The sequence below is a fragment of the Myodes glareolus genome, chromosome 23 (assembly GCF_982192425.1).
Source record: "Myodes glareolus chromosome 23, mMyoGla1.1, whole genome shotgun sequence".
Taxonomy (NCBI): Eukaryota; Metazoa; Chordata; class Mammalia; order Rodentia; family Cricetidae; genus Myodes; species Myodes glareolus.
In genome coordinates, this window is record NC_142048.1 from 13,635,029 (window position 1) to 13,655,609 (window position 20,581).

General features: G+C 42.7%; 1 protein-coding gene across 5 annotated transcripts in view; it reads left to right on the forward strand.

The window, feature by feature from the left end:
- Positions 1 to 20,581, forward strand: part of Palld (palladin, cytoskeletal associated protein) — a 374,662-nt gene that overhangs the window by 184,998 nt on the left and 169,083 nt on the right. For all 5 annotated transcript variants that reach the window (XM_087900784.1, XM_087900785.1, XM_087900787.1 and 2 more), the window contains 2 exons: positions 14,645 to 14,764; positions 16,591 to 16,933. In XM_087900784.1, coding sequence (XP_087756910.1) covers positions 14,645 to 14,764; positions 16,591 to 16,933 — 463 coding nt within the window. The remainder of the gene's footprint in view (positions 1 to 14,644; positions 14,765 to 16,590; positions 16,934 to 20,581) is intronic.

Sequence of the window (20,581 nt, forward strand, 5' to 3'; positions counted from 1 at the left end):
GCTAGACGTGTGACCCAAAAGAAAACCTTTCTAAAATACCGGTAGAAAAGAGAAATTTATTGCAGGTGTTTGCTGACCAAAACCCACTGTAAGACAGTCTGCAGCTCAGAAAGTACCCGAGAGCCCAAAGACTTGACAGAGTGAGCCCTCAGGTGTCGTGTGTGTGTGTGTGTGTGTGTGTGTGTGTGAGTGTGTGTGTGTGTGTGTGTGTGTGTGTATGCTCGCGCGCGCACGCTGTAAACTTTCACTGTTCCACAAGCATGAAGAATGTCACCATGCCCTGGGATCTCTTCATTCCTGGGTCATCTGACCTCCCCCAAGTGCTCTGTGATCCAGGAGTGTGGGGGACAACTGTTCTCTACCTTTGACCTCTTGTATATTTATGACTTCCCGTGAACCCAGAAATTGTGTGTCTAGGTATTTTATAGTACGCCCCCCCCCACCTGAAGATTGTTTTCTTTTGTATTTTTCCCATCAGAAAAGACATGGTCCCACTATTTCTTCACAAAGGTTAAAAAAACATGACATCTTCCTCTTTCTCCTGTTTATGCTTCTGCTACAGCAGCAAGCAGATCCTGCCAAATGTGTCTTGGGAACCATGGCCCTGCCCTGACCTTTGCCTGGGAATTCGAAGGTCCCTGTTGGCTCTGGCAGGTCATGGTACTGGGCTCTGCCCCTGAGCCTGTCACATCTGAGTATCAGGTCATTAAAAGCAGTGCTCTCTTATGAGGGCTCAGAGTTAAAAGGATGCTTCTTAATGTCCTTCGGGAATGACTGTATTGATCTGTTGGCTTCTGAGTTACAACTAGAGCATTCGTTGTACGAGTCACCACATCAAACACCACAGTCACTTTCCAGGCTGTGGAAACAGACCGCTTTATGCTTTGTTTGTGATAGGTCTTTGTATACACATGAAAATGCTAGGTTCCCAATGTATGGAACGTCTGTGGATAAATCCTTTGTATGAGCGCATATGGGAATCACATAGGTGGTAAGGGTGCATCTTTTGTCTTTACTGTTTCAAATAGTAGCAGGTAGACAGATGATGGATGAGTAGGCATAGTTTTATAAAGGGCAAATTGAATATTTCATTTGGTCACTATGTATAATATATGCAAGTTATCTCTTTCAGCGGAAACATCTTAGGCCAAAATTAAAAAAATTGGAATGTGTTTGAGTTTATTTTGATATTGTACTTTGTACTTGGGACAATATATACAGTTTTCTTTGTTGTCTTCATCTACTGAGGTTTATGATGATTTATCAGATATCTCCTATAACCAAGGTCGGAGAAACATAAGTTAGCTACCATGTTAATTTTCAAATTATTTGTTGCGATTGCATGGTTTAGTTTTGAGCACATGTGTCTTTGAGTTTTGAAAACATTCTGACTAAGGCGGGGAGGGGAAGCGCCTGTTGTGTTAAATGTGAGGCCCTGAGATCTAATCCTGTAAATCCGTACAAAAAGAAAAAGCTGGACGTGGTAACAGTAACTCCAATGATGGGCAGAGCAGGAAATAAAAAAACATGGGTTTCTGAACTTCATTGACCAACTAGCCTAGCCAAATCCATGAGATTTATATTCAGTGAGAGATCCTAGTTCAAGAAGGTAGAGGGCTCCATGATCCTGGTTTGGCTCCTAGCAACCACATGGTGGCTCATAATCATTTATAACTTCAACTCCAGGGGTTACAATGCCCTCTTCTGGTCCCCACAGTCATTTTACACACATGGTGCACGTACAAGCAAGCAAAATACTAAGACATATAAAATTAAGATAAATAAATCTTTGAAAAGATATAAATAAATAGATAGTATGAAGAGCAATCAAGGAAAGACACCCAATGCCAAATTCTGTTTTCTACAACATGCACACACAGGTGCACACACCCACACTAACAAACTCATAGATACACACACACACACACACACACACATCAAAAAGGAAAAGAAAACATTCCCAATATATTCTCAGCAGTATTAGCTGAGGAAGGTAATGGCAACAGCCCCCACCCCGCCTCCATTCTCTCCCCACTCCTACTGTTTACAGTCTTTGTCCCAGTTATGGCTCATTTTGCTTTTAGGAAACATACGTTTGATCATGAGCTACTTAATAAAATTTGTTCTGGATGTTCCAGACCTGTTGGATTCACTTAAATGTCTTCTGAGTGAGCACAGAGACGCCATGGCTGAAAGCTGAAGGCACGGAAGGCACTCCTCTTCTGCAATTCACCCGAGCAGTGTATACAAGATTTTCCTTACCATGTTTGCTGAATTCCCTTATTTTTCTCTTCCCTTTAATTATGTCTGAAAGTATTTTAAGAGACCAGAACCCCCCATCACCATCATAATAACAGCATCTGGTAAAAGGAAGTGTACCTTGGCAGAGAAATCTTTCAAGAAAATCTGTCACTATAAGAAAATAATGTAGGCAGGAGCTATTAGAAGGAAGACGAACTCTCCTCACAATCTTACCACACCGACTAGAGTAGCTCCTTTCATTTTCCCAAGGGGAGGTTAATACACTCCACTTTGGGAAGCCCACACTTGACAGACAGTATTAAATAAAATCTGTGGTCATAGTTTTTAACATAAATTAAAAAGTGAACACAGGAGTGACTTCCTGCGACTGCTTGTGCGAGTTGGATGGACTATAAACCCAAACGACAAATCAAAGTTTAGTGCGCCTAACAAAAGTAGGTGTGATTTATTTCCTAATTTCCAAACGTTTCCCTGGTGCTGACCTTGAAATCTCCAGAGAGAGAGAGAGAGAGAGAGAGAGAGAGAGAGAGAGAGAACGTGCGTGGGAGGGGGCATGTGTGTGTATATTCAGATAACTTACTTCTCTTACACGACCTGACTGATTCCTAGATCTAAGCTGCCACTGGTATATTCATCTACATAAAATGGATGTGGGGTCTGGATCTGAGTTTTAGCCGCTGTTAGGTTGAAACAGAGAAGCACACATAACTACAGCACATCCGAGACAAGAGATAAATTTTATAGGACTCGGTCGGTGATGGTTTCCAAGTGCTGAAACATAAATAGCCTTTGAAATTTGGGACAATATCTAAACAGATTTTTATTGCTCTCTCGTCTCTTCCTCTGTCATAGTTGCTCTCCTCCTGGTCTCTCGTCTGTCTCTCTCTGTCCACATCCTTCCTTCCCCTCCCTTTCTCATTCCCCACCAGCTCCCCCGCTCTTCTTATCTATTTTTCCTGTTCAGCCTCCTTATTACTGATGGGTAAGATGCTTCAAGTCTTTAAAAATAAAGTGGAAATTCCCTAGGATCTAGATATGGGTCCATTAGGATTAGATGTTTAGATAAAGAAGGGACTAGCTGGGTCCTTCCCCCATGCCTTTGTGCATCTGGAGCAGGCTTTCCTCGTCAGGACTGCGCTGCGCTGGTCTAATGTGTTTTGCACTCCCCTCTCTGTCTAGACAGGAGTCGGCTTCATCACAAATCTTTTCAGACTGTTTTGTGAATTAATAGCGAGTCAGCTTACTTAGGAACAACATTGGTTTGTCATACTACCTGCCTGGCCTCCTTTTTTTGACATTCTAACTCTACCCTGACTGAATCCTTCAAAGACTAATCTGGTGTAAGAGCACGAAGATTCATTCACAGATGTTAATTCTTGGGCTGTTACTCAGCTGTCTGGAAATAGCCACAAACTGTGTTGGATGGCTTCTATTGCATTGTCTAATGGTCTAATTAGACATTTGAAACCAAAACCACAAAAAAGTGAGTTGGAAAACACACACACACAGAGAGAGAGAGAGAGAGAAAGAACAGAAGGTGCACACACACACACACATACACACACACACACACGGTGTCTCCTACTTTCTTTTAAAAGATTTATGTGAATGTATCCATGTACGTGTATATGCACATGTGTGTGGGCACCACAGGAGTCCAGAAGAGACCATAGGTTGCCCTGAAGGTGTAGTTGTGAGCTGCCTGATGTGGATGTTAGGGATTGAACCCCAGGCCTCTGTAAGAGAAGCATAGGCTCTTAACCACGGAGATACCTCTCCAACCCCCTTTTTAGAAAGTTAAGACTTCTCATCCCTCTTGTCAGTGTGACTCTCTACTTAGCAATGTGACCTGTCCTGGATCTTTGTCCATAGGCTGACTTGTGCTTCCGAATGTCAGGGAGACTCCACTAGCTGGATGTCCTGAAGGCTGAGTCAGGAAGGAGCAACTACGTAGATGCTTGTTCTCAGACCAGTGGGTGTGCACGCGGAAGATTAAGTTTTAGGTGAGAAAAAGTACCTACCTGTGTGGACAAAACTAGCCTGCAACCTGTGCATCGTTCATGCTGTGACAGGGCACCCAGGGTGCCTCTTCACACTGTCAGAGATGTGTCACAGGCTTGAAATACGTGATGTCTGGCAAAAAAATAACGCAACGACTAGCTAAAATTATTCATAGTTTTAACTCTGGGCCACCATCCTTTCTGATAGGTATGTGACAAAAATCACTGACTCCTGTATGGAAATCAGATTTTCTATAGCCAGTCTAATACAAAGGGGTTATACATCCTCCAGTGAATGCCCACACCCATTAAAATGCAATTGTGGTTATTGAAGAACAAGGGGATAATTTTTCCTTTAATGCATGTGTGTTTTGCCAACAGTACTTAACTTGTGCTGATGTAAGTTATAATGTTCTATGGGAACTACCTAACTCGTGGAGCTCTCAGGCTTATCGGTGGGCTTAAATAACTGTAAGAATATGCTAATATACGTAAAGTCTCATAGCCCAGGACAGTTTGCTTTAATCTTTGAGAGGAAAGGGGAAGTGTGAAGGTACTTCTGAGTGTGCACTGAAAAAAGATTAAAAAAAAAAAAAAGCTGAGCAGTGAGATTACAAGTTCTAGGCCAGTCTAAAGTACATGCTTAAGAATGAAAGAAGAAAGAAAGAAAGAAAGAAAGAAAGAAAGAAAGAAAGAAAGAAAGAAAGAAAGAAAGAAAGGAGGGAGGGAGGGAGGGAGGGAGGGAAGGAGGGTAGGAAGGAAGGAAGGAAGGAAGGAAGGAAGGAAGGAAGGAAGGAAGGAAGGAAGGAAGGAAAAGGGGAAGGAAGGAAAGTGATAGGGGAGTTCAGCCAATCACATTCTGTTTTGGGGGCATGCCGCCCTCAGGCTAAAGACTGCCTATAAACCTAGCAAGCGCTCTCCGCTAGCCGCTAGCCCCTTTTTTCTCCTGGCTCCTGTGTCCGGACGGATCGTTTTGGATTCTGATGTAAGCTGTTGTAAGTCTTACTTCTGTTTATTAAAGCTGTATATTTTGTATCAAGATAGTCTGGGGACTTTTCATTACCAGTCGCCCTGCGGCTTCAGGAAAGGAGGAAGGGAGGGAAGGAAGGAAGGGGTTGAGGAAGTGGCTTGTTCATCAATAAAGTGCCTCCGTGTTACACAAGCCTGAGGTCCTGAGTTTGGATCCCTAGAACCACATAAAAATATAGCCATCATAGGACACCTGTTACCCTGATGTTAGGAAGGCAAAGAGATGAATCCTTAAGTCTCATTGACCAGATAGCCTAGTTGAGTGGATGTGCTTTGGGTTGAATGAAAAACTTTATGTTTAAAAATCGAGATAAAGAACTATTGAACAAAGACTGGGCATTGCCCTCTGACTGATATATGCAGGAGAAGAAAAAAGGGGGATGGAGAAAGGGAAGGAGGAGGGAAGGAAGGGGAAGGAGGGCAGACCTCAACCTCTCCTTTTAGTTGTTTTCTCAAATATTCGCTTGTGGGCTTTGCCTTTCTTGGCAGAGACAAAGGGACCCTTCTGTGGATATTTTAAAGACCTCAAGAGGAAAAAAGTAGACAATGGTTTGGAATATTTTTCTCTGAAGATATCACCTAAATTAAACAACAGGGAAAAATAAAATTTCTAGTCAGCTCAAGGAGGAAGGAAAGGAGGGAGAAAGTCAGGAAGGGAAGAAGGGAGAAAGAGAGAAAAAAATCTTAAACAAAAGTTGAGGGAATGACCCAAGGAGCCCAGGAAGAAGAAATCTAACAGCAGGGTAGAAAGGTAGAGAAGGCAGAGAAGCTGAAAGAGACACTATAGAATTGAGATTCCAGGAGGAGAAAGGCATTATCAAATAAGGGACTCAGTACCTTCCCCTGATGCTCAGGCAGTAAAGCACTTTTTGCACAAGCCTGAATTCTGGCCTAGTTCAGCACCCACATAGCAGCCACACTTGACAGTGCCTGTCTGTAACCCCAAGGCTGGGCAGTAGAGGAGCTAGGTGAATGCCCAGGGTTCGTTGGCCAGCCCATCTAGCCAATCAGAGGCCTGTAGATTCAGTGAAAGACCCTGTCTCAAAAGGTAAGTGGAGAACAGCTGAGGCGGAAGATGTCTAATGTCCACCCCTGACCTCAATATGCACCAACACATGCAAAAGCACCAACACACACACAAACACACACACATTACATGCATACACAGATTCTCTAAGATTAAAGCCATTCACTTCTAGACTGAAAATGCACACCAAGTGTGCAATATGTGGAATAAATTCAGAGCTGCGCATATCTCTGGGGAGTTCAGAAGATCCAGGATAATAGACCACTGGATGAACACATTCCCAGGGACCTCGGAGAGGCTCAGGCCTTCTCAGCAGCCACATTAGACACAATGAGACCATGGAGCAAAAGCTACAAGCGCAAAATTGCCTCAAACTGGGAATTATCCCCAGAGCTCCAGGTCTGTGTGAAGATCTAGTAAAAATGCTTCCAGATTTGCAAGGTCTCAGAAGTGCTCTTCCACAGTCTCTCAAGGATGGTGTTCTCCACCACAACCAGAGAGCTGAACCAGAAAGAGCAAAATGCAGATGTGCAGAACAGGAAGCGGTGATCAAAGAGAACCACCACGAGTGTACCAGCTGTGCACCAGGAAGGAGGGCAAGTCCCCAGTCGCCGATTGCAGGGTGTGCGTTGGGAGAAAAACCCACTGCGGCTGTCTGCACCATGAGATCCACTCCCTGGCTCCTTCCCGTCCTTTGCCTTGATAACAGGATGGCTGGATGGTGGAGCTACTTTTCCTGTTTTGTTGTTCGGATCTCTCATCCATAGACCGACACCTGGAGCAACAGAAGAGACTCGTGTACCCCCAAAGAAGTTGTGCATTTTGTCCTAGTCCTGAGATCTGATATTTGGCCATGTTGAATAGGAGAAACATGAAATTTGCTGGTGCCGAGTCCATCAAAAGTAATTGTTAGGCGCCCAGTCCTTGTCCGTGCTTACCCACCGGATGAACATCACATTCTCCAAGATTCAGAATGCTGCCTGGATCTTGTACCTCTGCAGCTGATTGATCATATTGGAATTTTAAAGAAAACTCGTAAGAAAATCAATCTGTTTGTTTTGAAACATTCAGAAAAGATGATGTTAGTTTATAGCCTAAGATAGTAGCTGAGGGTTTTGTTTTGTTTTAACAGTGACAAGGTTGGACTTACTGTCCAGTTCTTTAAATGACATAGCTATATACTTGAGACCCCTTTTTTAAAGGATTCATATATAGACCATCAAAGGAAATATTATCTCGAGAGAAGGAAGATCAAGTTGGGAAGAATCTACAAGTCATTTCTAGTGTGCTTTGTTTAATTTCCTCCATTTGAGAAATACACAGGGGTCCATTTCATTAGCAATCCTTATGCCGCACATTTTAAATGTCCCTTTCTCTATGTGTAGAACTGACTGTCTTTAAAGATCCTAAGAATGCATTGATACCCGCACTGCTTTTAACCACACTGGATTTTTTTCTTCATTGAGTTTAGCTAGGGTTTTTTTTTTTATTTAATTAGTTGTGCTTGCCAAACCATGTAGTTTGAAAAGTAAAAGCTGTTAATGACTCCGGATAAAAATTTAAAAGGCTATAAATAGAGATATGTACAAAACAGTGCCTGGGAACCACCAGGAGATCAAATGGCTTCACCTTTGCTGCCTCTTCATTGTATGAGTTTCTGTAAATTTTGGGTTTTTTTGTCTGTGTTTCACCAAGTGTTAAATACATCCAAGAACTTGAGTGATATTCAGGGCTGCCTTCTGCTGCAGTTGAGCAATTTTTAGGTAATTTTAAAAAGTATTTATTGCCAGTAAAAATAATTTCTGACTTAGTAATTTATTAGATGCCTTCAAATCACAACCTCAGGAAGTCAAATATGGGGAAATAGGGTTTAAAAGGATCACAATTAAAGTTATTAATAACCATGGACTTCTCCATTTATATTGGAGACGGTTTTTTGGTACAGACCAGCGAGCCTCTAATCCCTTCATTTGACATGACTGACATTTTTTGACTTCAGTTCTTACCAGAATATCTTTTACAGATGCTGTAGGAGTGAGTTGCAATCAGATAAAAATTCCATATTACAACCCGGGGGCATCTTGTTTTCGTGAGGCTTGCTTCATATTTAATGATATCCAAATCAAGCAAGCCATGAGCTTGTCCCCGTTGGGAGACTCTTTCAAAGGAAAGCCAAGAAAGCAACCTTGGGTACAAGGAGTTGGCCAAATGTTAAAATCATTGTGGTGTCACAAAATGACATCCCGATGTTGTTCAGGTTTTGTTCTCTAAGTCATAACTTTTCTAGATATCTAGTTGGTCGTAACCATATGCAGGTCTGTATCTTATTTTATACACAATATTTCTGAAAATTCATATAAAATAAGTCCTGTTTGATCATATTGGAATTTTAGAGGAAACTTGTAAGAAAATCAATCTGTTTGTTTGTTTTATGGAGCAAATATTCTTCCTTCTACCTACATGTACCTATGCATTTATTAAAAATCAATTCCGAGGAGGCTGCCATGTGCTAAGTGCTGGAAACATGAGCCATGAACAAAACAAAAGAAAGTAATAAAGCAATACTCGATAAATGATCCCACTTTAGCTGATAACAGGTCCGCACTGGAAACTTGCCCTCCTAAAGTCTCAGTTGGGAAAACTCCAACGAAGTCTAATTTTTAATGGAGGGAAGAAGATTCTAGGCTAGACCTTGAGGGCAAAAGGAAGGCAGACTCGAAAAATGCTGCTTAGGGAGGTGAGACATTAAAAGCCCAAGACCAGCCTGGCAGAAGCAGGACTTCGACTGTCACATTCCCGGTCTCGATTTCATATTTAAATCACACAAGGACCAGGAAGTCATGTGGTTTTCTTCCTCCTTAGCTACTCAGCTAGGAAGAGGCAGTTGTGCATAGAACTTCGTGTTTCCTTAAGGAGGTAAACTTAGAAAAGCGCAGAGTCTGAGAAAGGATGTCGAAGAAGCATCATCTTTGTTAGGAGTCGTCAGGATGCTGGGAGGTGGCTCAGGGGGTGAGCACTTGCTTCACAAACATGAGGACCTGAGTTGGAGTTCGAAGGACCCACATAAGTAGCTGGATGTGGTTGTGCACACACCTATCACCCGAGCTCTGTGCTTGGCAGAGCAGAAGCCATGCTTCAGATTACTGTGCCCAACTGCTCTAGTTTCAGTGAGACACTCGGTCTCAGTGGAACAAGGAGGAGGACGGGGATAGAGCTGGATACCTGGAGTCCTCTTCTAGCCTCTGTGCACACACATGGGTGACCTTATCTTTGTGTGTGTGCGTGCACACATACACGCACGCACGTGCGCGCACACACACACAGAGAGAGAGAGAGAGAGAGAGAGAGAGAGAGAGGGAGAGAGAGAGAGAGCTGCTGGGAGCCCATATCTCTGAGGTAGCCACTGCTTGAAAATGTTTTCCACAACTTCCAAAGGGTAACTGCTCATTTCTCCTAATGCCAGTATATTCAAATTATTATATACTCATGACTGATCCAACGGCTCTGATTAGGGGACATTCGGCTCTCTCCTTGTGCATTTGAGAACCATGAGTTTATTAGAATATTGAGAAAGCTAATTTTAATTTTAAGCATCAAGAAACTTTGTTTCCAGATTTAAATCTTTCATTGTCTTCCTTTGCACCAGGCTCTCTATATCATTAATGTGGGGGGAAAAAACAATGTAAAGAGACAACTATAGAGGCTTTGTGCTTTAGAACCAGGCAGTGCACCTGGTGCCTGGCCGGTAGCCTACCCTGAGAATTTGAACTGCAATACTAACTAGCCATATTCTAGAGATCAAACCTGAAGGAATGAGAGTTCTGGACTAGTTATCCAAAACCTCTTAGAATACAAATGTCCTAGGTTTTCTTTACCCTATCTGCTTATGCTCATGACCGCATACACTCAATTTAAAAAAAGACCAAACAGAAATAAGAAAACAAAACAAAACCCCAGGCCTTGAACCTTTCCAGTAGTTTCTCACTTCCAGCATGGCGAGTCGCGCTGATGCGGAGACCCCAGCTTGAATTGGTGCCACACTTCTGTCTGTTTCCCCTGGAACACAAAGACTGCCCAATGTTATAAAACCCACAAGGCAACCTCACAGCCTCTGCCGCTCTGTTGTCTTCTTTCTATCCACTGACCTTTTTAATCAAATGATTGTCTCCTTTAGATGTGTCGGAAACCCAAGTCTCAGGCTCTCCCCTTAATATCTCAAACATTCAGGACTATTTGGATATTAAGTAGCATGGGAATGGGGATCACGGTTATGAAGCAGTGTTTATTTATTTTCACATTTTACAATTTTTGGGGGGAGGGCGGTGAGACTGCAGCTGTGAACTTCAAAGCACACTTGAAAAGTTGGTTTTCTCTTTCCTTCCTGTGGGTTAAAGAATTGAACACAAGTTGTCGGGCTTTCCACCAGGCGCCTTTACCCTCTGAGCCATCTTGTCAACCTCAGGAGGCATTGCTTTTCAACCACTTCTCCAACCATGGTTCGAAATGAGTCGTCAAAGTGGATGGTGACTTTCTTTCATTTTTCAGTGCTGGGGATCGAACCCAGACCCTTGTTCATGCTGAGTAAAAGTGTTCTGCCATGGAGCTGCACTCCCAGCCTTCCTCTGCAACTACCATGTTTAAAAATAAGCAGAGCCAGGTATAGTAGTACATACGTATAATTCCAGAACTAGCAAAACTGAGGAAGCAGGTCCATGGCTTGAGCTACATAGAAAACCCCATCTCAAAAATACAAAAGGAAAAAAGAATGAGGGGTGTGGCCAATGAGATGACTTGGTTGGTAGAGAGGTTCATGCTGTCAGGACTGACAACTGCATTTGGTTCCCAGACTCCACAGGGTAAAAGAAGGAATCGACTCTAGAAAGTTGTCCTCTGACAGCCACACATGAGCTGTGGTGTGGGTGTGCACACACATATATGCACACACAGTCACACACACACACACAGAGACATTCCCAATAAATACAATAAAATTTCAGACAAAAAGTAGGTGAGTTAAAATATAGTAGTGAGCCTGTTTAGTGTTTTCTGTGAATTTGTTACCACTGTGTGTGTGTGTGTGTAGTCTTGTTCATACGTGTGTGTGTTTGTGTCTGTGTGAATATGTATGTGCATGTAATATTTGTATGTGTACATAGTTTGCATACACCCATGTGACCAGGTCAAACACAAAGTCTTTTGCCTTCTGTTCATTGTCATAAATGTTTGATATTCCCTTTTTTAGAACATATCTCAATACAAAAATCATCTGGCAAGCATATTTTTAAGCAGTCCCTCGGTTCCATCCCAGAACTGTTTCGCCAGACTCTAGGTGAGCGGAAAGGGCTGAGGCATCAGCAGCACATTTGCCCATGGCTGCAGGGGATTCTTATCACAGACGGCTCCTGCAAGCACCATGAAAGAGTCAAGATCCTTTCAAAGGAAATGGTCCTCTGAAACCAATATCATAAATAAACCCTCAGAGATATCGCCAGTCTTGCCGAGGAGCTCGGGCACTCTAGTTTTGAACTTGCACAAATTTAAATAATGATGAAGGATCCTGGGCATCCATTAAGAGACAAACGAAGCACACGAAACCAGAGTGACCAATCGTTTTTCTAACTTGTAGATTTTCGTCTCCTCTGTGAGTAGAGCCCCCAATTTTAAAAATGCCAAAGTAGCTTAAATGTAAGTTCCACATCATAGTATCACACTCTTCATCTACCGTGTTAGCCTTGTCCCCAGGCATAGAGGCGTTTCATTTGCATTTTAATAAATAAAACTTGACTGAAGATCAGAGAGTAAAAAAGTCACACTGGTCAGCCTTACAGATGAGGCAGTGGTGACATATGCCTTTAATCCCAGTAGCCACACTAGTTGCCGTAGAAACCAGGCATTGCATGCCTTTAATCCCAGTGGTTCATGCCTTTAATCCCAGTCCTAGAAAGAAATATCGAATGGGAGGAGACAGCTCTCACACACAGTCTCCTTCTGAGATTCCTGGAGGCAGGATCGCTATTTCAGACTGAGGTAGAGGTAAGAGCTAGTGACATGCTGTTTTGCTTTTCTGACCTTCAGATTGAACCCCAGTTTTTGTCTCTGTGTTTTTACTAATTGTGCTACCCTCATGTGTATATCATGAGATGGGGGCCTTTTCCACTGGAAAGACGGGAAGGTGGGTCTGCCTGAATTTACATCTGCCCCGCACAGTTGCCTGCTTCATGCAGTGTGCTATTAACTTAAGCCTTTTTTGGTTTGTTTGTTTGTTTGTTTGTTGTTTCTAATGACACACATTGTTGAAATTTGTTGTGGAATTAGTATGCAACCTAAGTTTAACTTTTCAGTATGTTTTGCCTTTTGCTGTTGTCAGTGCCACAGCAACTGGAATCAAACACCCTGCAAACACTGAACTCAGCAGGCTTTATTTTCCCCTCCTGCTAACACTGAACTCAGCAGGCTTAGGCAAACATTAAGAACTAGAGAAAATTGTGTAGAGTGTTGTCCCCTTCAACCCACATTCGCACTGGTATTTCAAGTGTATCTTTTAAAGGACGATTTTGATCATAAAGTGTAAAAACGTGTAACTCGTGTTACTCACTGATGAGACCTGGAAGGACTTCTCAATTCGCTTCTACCCTCCGGAGTCAGATGAAGGCCAAGGTTGCCACCCTCGGACCCTCTTGCTGCAGCACGATTCTGTGTGATCATGCTACCTTATTCCTAAACATGTTTTCACATCTTTGCAAAAAACAACTCAGGTCGTGATCCTCAGTAGCTAGTATTTTTCATTATTTGTAGATCAGGAAACTCCAATGATGCATTATGAAAAACTCAAGCTACCCTTTACTTGAAATAACTATCGTTGAGTTCTCGTGAGGTTACTGTACTTCTCACACATAGTGGGAAAGATCTGTGTAAATCACCATAGTTAGACCTTTATTATTGTGTCTATATGCCTCTGTAAGGAATAAAAATGTACAGATGTAAGCGGAAATGTGCATGTTTCAGTCTCTGTCTTAAATCTAAGTTAAACGCTCATAAAAAATTTAACATAATTATTTAAGAGGTTAATTAATTTTAACATAATTATTTAAGAGTTAAACACCCATTTGTATCTTTTAAGTTTTATGCCATGTATTTCTATAAAATTTTATCATGTATTTGTATTATCTAGTCAAAGCATTTTTTTTGTTTGTTTGTTTACCAAAGTGGTGGAAAGATTTGGAGAGTCTTTTGTTTGATTGATTGATTTTGGGTTTGAGGCCAGGTCTCATCTGACCCCTACTAGGTTTGCACAGCTCAAGCTTGGCCTTGAACTCCTGATCCTTCTGTTATACCTCCCAAACACTGAGATTACATATGTGCCCAAAATATAAATCCACAATATTTAAATATATAAAGAGGGCTCTTTAAAAAGAAAAAGGAAAGATAATTCAGGAAATCTTGTTCAGATTTGTCTTTATAGACTGAGTTAGAAAACTTATAAAGCTACTAAAAAATATGGAGAAAAGAACAAAAAGGATCTTGTCCCTGTGGTTATAGAATAATTATAGAATATCTAGGATCTGGAAATATTTAAAAGGAATTACATGGCCAACCTGCAGCTTTATTCTTCCAGACATCTGAAACAAATATAAGTGCTGAAATACGTTTTCTTTTCTTTTGTTTCTTTTCTTTTGCTTCTATTTTTTTAAATTGCCTAAAATTTTTAATTTTTCCTATTTCCACCCTACATTTAAGTAACTATTTGCATTTAGCAAACTGGAGCTTTCTGCTAAGTCTTCCCGCTTGCAACGGCCTTGCCTACCTTCATTGAACCCTGAAATACTACCTCAAAAATATTTTGGTACTATTTATGTTTTTAAAGCTGTCATAATTATTCTGTAGAGTTAAATACAATAAATTCTTTGTGTTTACTTCTGGAGACATATTAAGGAACGTTAGCTAGAGAAATAGTCAGACTGTGAAAAGGAGATTACACTTTTCTTTTAGCTTGTTTATCTTTGCACTTGCTGCTTGTGTGTATGTGTGTGTGGCTGCTTGTGTGTATGTGTGTGTGGCTGCTTGTGTGTATGTGCGTGTGTAACTATTTTAGTAAACAAAAAGAATTCTTGTGAGGTAACACTTTGACCGTAGCTAATTCTTCCCCCGAGTGTTTGACAGATATGTTTTGAGACACACTGGCTCCTGTTCATTGGTGATGATTACATTGAAGAAAGACCCATTCAAGCCTGAAGAGTTGGGAAAACAGGAGGAGGTTGGGGCTCGCTTCTCATGACTTCTCTGACAGTTTCCCTCTGACAGATTGTCTTGCTCATTTTGCTTCCAGAGGAGATCTGCACCCTGGTCATTGCCGAGAGCTTCCCTGAAGATGCGGGCATCTTTACCTGCTCAGCCAGAAATGACTACGGATCAGTGACCAGCACTGCGCAGCTTCTCGTTACCTCAGGTATGTGGGCATCAAAAGCACCTGGTTCCTCCTACTCCGTCTTTGTGCAAGTAGTTCCCCAAGACTGGCAGCAACTGTCCCAGGGGCAGAGCTCAGCTCTGAGGAATGTTCGTGACCCCTCCAAGGTCCTCCTAACAATAGAATGTCTCATCTTGGAGGCACGGAGCTGTGGAGGTGGGGATGACGAGTACAGTAACTAACACTCACTCTTGGGGCCATTTTTTTTTTTAAAAAAAAATCGTGCTACTGTGGTTTCAGAAGCAATGGAACTGATAATCTCCATGCTAAGCTAGGCTTCCTCACCTCAGTACGCCACCTTTAAGTCAGGGGAGCAGTCACAGTCCTCAGAAGTGTGGAGGACCTGCAGAAACCTGCCCAAATGTGTCACTCTGTAAATCACGATGGGAACTTCTGAGAAAGGAATACAAGCCAGTGAAACCGAGAGAAACTGTAAAGATGCTAGAAATCAAATTTCCCCTCAGTATATATCCATGTGAGTAAGGAGCTCTGACATGAAAGATAAAATATTGTACTGCTTAACGCAGTGTTCAAAAATACACAGACATCGAAACTCAACAACAAATCTCTAGGGAAAACCATAAGCAGAAGCAGATCTTTACTTTTACTTGTATGTCTAGGTGAGTTTTCTGCTGATGAACTTTACCTCGGCTTGTAGTAGCTTTCTCATCTTTCAAGCCCATCGTACAGAAAGTTTAAACTGATCATTTTGACCAAGCCGAGAGGCATAATGAAACACACAGCAGGGCATCAGTAAGTGGATGGCTATCCGGCTATCCCATGGCCCTGGTTTCTAGAAGAGCAAGAACTTGGGGGCTAGGTGGCAGCAGAGGCACAACCAGAACAAGCTTGGGGAATGTCAAGGCTTTTTTATGCTCATTAAGATAAGTAGGGAAAGGAAGGCTCGCCTTACTGGGACATATTTGACATGCACAAACACAGTGAACACCAGTTGGGAACCACAGTGCTGTCTCGGGAGTCCCATAGCAGGCAGCATCATGACTTGTCAGTTTTCAATCAGCTTGAAGAGTGTCCCATCAAACAACCACAGCCGACTCCAAACAGTAACCGCAAAAATGAGACTCGGTTTGAGCAAGAAAACCTGGTAATGCAATATTTTTCAAGACTGTATGCCAAACATGATCGATAAATTTCTTGGTTTTCTATGTACCTCAATAATCATTGGTTGGTGCATTCGAAAAGATCTGCCAGGCTCTTAGCAGGCTGAGCGATTCAGAAAGGGTATGACCTCAAGATACTTCCAGGCTATTGAGAGACATTTTCAAAGCTGTTTTCTACCATGCTGTCGTTGAGACAACATAATTTCCTAACTGGCACGGAAATTTTCTATGTACTCAGGAGAATTTCTGGAATTTCGCTCGGCCTCAGAACTTCTCTTCCCCAGCTTCAGCAAGGAAGTTCAGAAACCCTTCTGAACTTAAGGACTATCAGTGAGGATGGGTCTGATGTCCAATGGGATTCCTGGGCTGGGGATCAGAAGATAAAGCATTTGGATCAATATTGTTTGCCATATCATGTTTAATGATGCCTTATCTTACACTCTTAAGGCAATTTGTTAATGAATCAGCAGTTAGTTTTTCTATAGGTGAGTTCAGCCAGGGAATGAGACAATAGTCGCCCCTCAGAACAAGGCCACCAGGTCAACAATGCTCCCGCATCCTATGACAGCAGGGTGGCTCTTTCTCCCTAATGACATGCAAGGGTATCCACCGGGTCTGTGAGTAGGAAATCATTTGTTGAACAGGTAGCATCTGACTTCTTTCTTCCTCTTTTGTCCCCTGCTTTAGCCAACTCTGAGAACTGTAGCTATGACTCAATGGGAGAACCCAACAGTGATCACGACCACCACTTCCCACCTCCCCCTCCAATCTTGGAGACAGGTTCCTACGAGCTGTCACCGCAGAAGCCCTCTGAAATCCAGCAGGTGAACAGCCCCGACTTAGGACTTAACATGGCAGCCCTTCAAATGCAATTCAACTCGGCAGAGAGGGAAACCAATGGAGTTCATCCCGGCCACGGAGTCAACGGACTGATTAATGGCAAAGCTTACGGCAATAAATCTCCTCCGACACCAACTGCCCTGCTTTCGCCCACTAAGGAACCACCACCTCTGCTTGCCAAACCCAAACTGTGAGTATTTATGCATGGTTTTATAATACTTTCCATATTCCTGTGCAATTTCCTCTCTGGTTAGAAAAAAAAGCGTTCTCCTAGACTGGACTGTGTGGCACACCACCCCGTCTGCAGGCAAGCTGTCCTCGACTGAGGTGAGCTGGCTGGCAAGTGTGGTTCCTCAAAAATACAAAGTAGAAGAGGTAAATACGGAGCATGGTTAAGACTCTCTGCTAGAAGCAGTAACTGGTCATGGCTACGAAAGCATCTGTAGGGATACTGACTTCCGGTTTGTGGTAGGGTACAACTGCTCTCCAGACAGAACGGAGAAGGGAACTCCTTGGAGTGTCTATGAAGCAAACTTTCTAACTGGAGGACTCAGTCAGAAGTGCTGATGAGAACAGCAGGAGGAAACGGGGAAGAGGGGCAACGCAGTGGTTGTCCTGGCCAGGAGGGTAAACCAGAGACAGGCTTGTCACATGGAGGGCTGCCCATGACAACGCAGTCCCTGCAACTACATGTTTCCACTGTTTGATTGCTATTGTTTTCTCAGGGTGATAAATCTTGCATGAACTGTTTCCATTGGCACCATGCAGCGAAGCATTGTCATGAATGGGGCCATAACAGTGTTGGGAGAGAGAAATAGAACTCAAAGGGTTCTCTATCACAGCAGAACAGTTCTTAATTGTTCCCTGACATAGGTCAGTGGAAACACATTCATTCTCTCCTCGTTCACAACTCCATGAGAATGAAATCGCTCATCTCGGAAAGGCTCTGGATTCCCTTTAGTGTCTGCTGTCTTAGGAGTTCTTTGCTTCCTTAGTAGGGGCATGTTTATCTTCTTCAACCGGCTCGTGTGTTAGCCATATTAGAATCGATTAGAAACGTGAATCTATCTATCTAGATTCTATCTAGAAAGGAATGACACCTTACTCTTACACATCACTTCATTGTTCGCCAAGGGATTTCACGGACCTCAGCCCAATGCAAATTAACTCTAAGAACACTTGAACAAACGGGGAGGTGGTTTTATAGGAAGAAACTTCTGGTCAATCTTATAAGGTGACTTCGGATATCCACCCATTGCTCCCAAGTCTGTCATTTTGTGTCGTATTGGCGCCCACGTTTTAGGTGGTATAGAGCTACTGATCAGGTTTATGTATAGAACTGTGAGAGACCTATGTTCTCATAGAGAAGATAAAGTGAGGTTAAACACAGAAGAAGGGCATCCATAAAAGAGATTTACATTCTTACAGCACAGCCATAAAATTAATTGCTCCTACTGACTTGCTTCATGGTTGCATTTTAATTATGTATTTCCAGTGCTTTTACTGAAACAGGGACCACTTCTCTGGGGAAGGGCAGATGTGTTTAATGAGGAGGTCTTGACTGTGCTCTTGATCCGCTGAAGTGGTTCTCTCCTAATAGCCATCATAAATTCAGCATAAATCACAGGAGAGTAAACACGAGGCGCTGTTAGCGGCATTTACAGCCCTCCTTATCTCTGGCATTTCAGCAGCCCCTCAGCTTTCGGCTGCATCACTGTGCTTGTGTGCATGACGGAGGCCTTGTCTACACAAAAATAAATACTGCTGAGGTTATTAAAAGGTTCAGGAGCTTAAGAACAAGTTTCAAAGGTGATGACATAATTTGCTTAAATTGCACCTTTTCAGAGGAAAACAGGAAGAAAAGACCATAAACTCAACTTACTGGCAGTTGGTTTTATTCCCTCTTTGCACCAAATAAGCCAATCATTGGATCTTTTCTCCACAACAATAACAACAGAATGCCTGGAGATTCGAAAGAGATGTATAGCTCACAGAGAAAATTGTGGATTCTCTACATTTCATAAAATCGTCCTTCAAAGTCATGGCTCTGCCTGGAATTCCTAGGAAGAAATTTTGGAGGGGACTTTTTAACTAGCAAACTCTGCAAGTGATTGACAGAGCATCTAGAAAAGTGTGGTCTTGTGTGTCCTTGTGCTTAACTCGTGGATTCAACTGAATGATGCAGAAATCACGATTTCAGCTTCCATTCCTCTCCTTTTCTGTCTTCCTCTTCTGCCTTGTGGACAGGAGGTACTATCTACACGTGCACAGCCTGCAAAATGAGGGAGAGTTAGTGAAGGGTGACTCTTACACCCAGAAGCAAGTGGGTCAACAGATAAAATTCTTACTTTCCAGTGGAGTGCCAAAAATACACACATGGCCATAAAAGTCCATGCCCTTTAAATAATGAAATGGTTGAAAAGATTTTTTCCATGTTAACTCAACAGCTCTCTTTGCTCCTATTCTTCCTGTTTGCTCTTCCTCTAGTCTCTGAAGAAAAAAAAAAAGCAGGATTGGTGTTTCCTATAGTTGAAGTAAAATGAATTCAGGTTGAGTCAGTCTCTCTGTGTAGTTTTATTTACTGTGTTTGCTTCTGTCTTTCTACCTACACACACCCTTAGACACCCGATTGTCTCTGAAAATCTTGTCTCAAGGGAGGGACATATCCCAAAAACTCTTACACAGCAAGTGTCCTCATTGGCTCTAACAGTCAAATTGACATAGCCTAGATTCATCGGAGAAAGGAACTGCCTGGATCACGTTGGCCTATCAATATGTCTGTAAAGGATTATCTTGATTTCTCATTGACGCAGGAGGCTGATACCATCCGCTGAGCAGGTAGTCCTGGGTCTAGAAGAAAGCTAGCTAAGCATGAGCCAGAGGGAACCAGAAATCAGCTTTTTCTATCATTTCTGCTCCATGCTCCTGCTTGAGTTCCAACCCTGACCTGTAAACTTGCTCTCCAAAGTTGTGTCTGGTCGCGATGTTTGTCCCAGTAACAGCTGCAACAGGAAGGTAGCCAGGACTTTAAGGCTGAGTAACCAAAGCTATGTTTAAGCAACAGTCAGCAATTTCTCAAAATAGTAAATTGTCCCTTTGCTGCATATACAGGAATTGGAGATGGTGTGTGTGAGAGGCAGAGGGGCAGAGAGGCCAGTGTCGTTCTCTATCAGCTTTCTAGGTTTGGAAGCTCTTTATGGGTCCCCCACACTCCTAGGCACACGTTGAAGCACAAGTTGTTCCTCTGCCTGGAATCTTCTATGCTTGGACTGTTATAAAAGCTGGCCTCTTCTGGTTTACCAAATCTCAACTGGATGTTTCCCTTCCCCAGCCATCTAATCTAAAGCCGCCATCCATCCACTCTCCCCTTCAACCTGTACCCGGTACATAATTATCTCTGATGGTGACTTACTTGTTATTGGCTTTGTAGATTACTATCCCTCTGGGAATAGGGACCTTCGCTGTCTGTATTGGGTCTCCTGTAGTAGATGTCCATATGTATTTTTGAATGAACGAAGCAAGAGTAAAGTCACAAAGAAGAGAAAGACCTCCCGCCTGTAGAGCAACCTCATGTGCTCTGCTGAATTTTCCCCTGAATACTTCCAGGACCTCTTTCTTCAAAGCCCACCAGTTCCAGGGTTGTCCTCCTTTATAAGACAATTCCAGTTGATGTTGTTTGTCTCTCCACCTGGTGATAATAAATGCACATGAAGAACTCAGCCGAAGGCCCACCTGAAGACCTACAGCTGCCCCTCACTTAATGGAATACTTGGCTGCCATGCACTAAACCTGAATTCCATCCACAGCACCAGCATAAAACTGGGCAAATAGAGTCAGG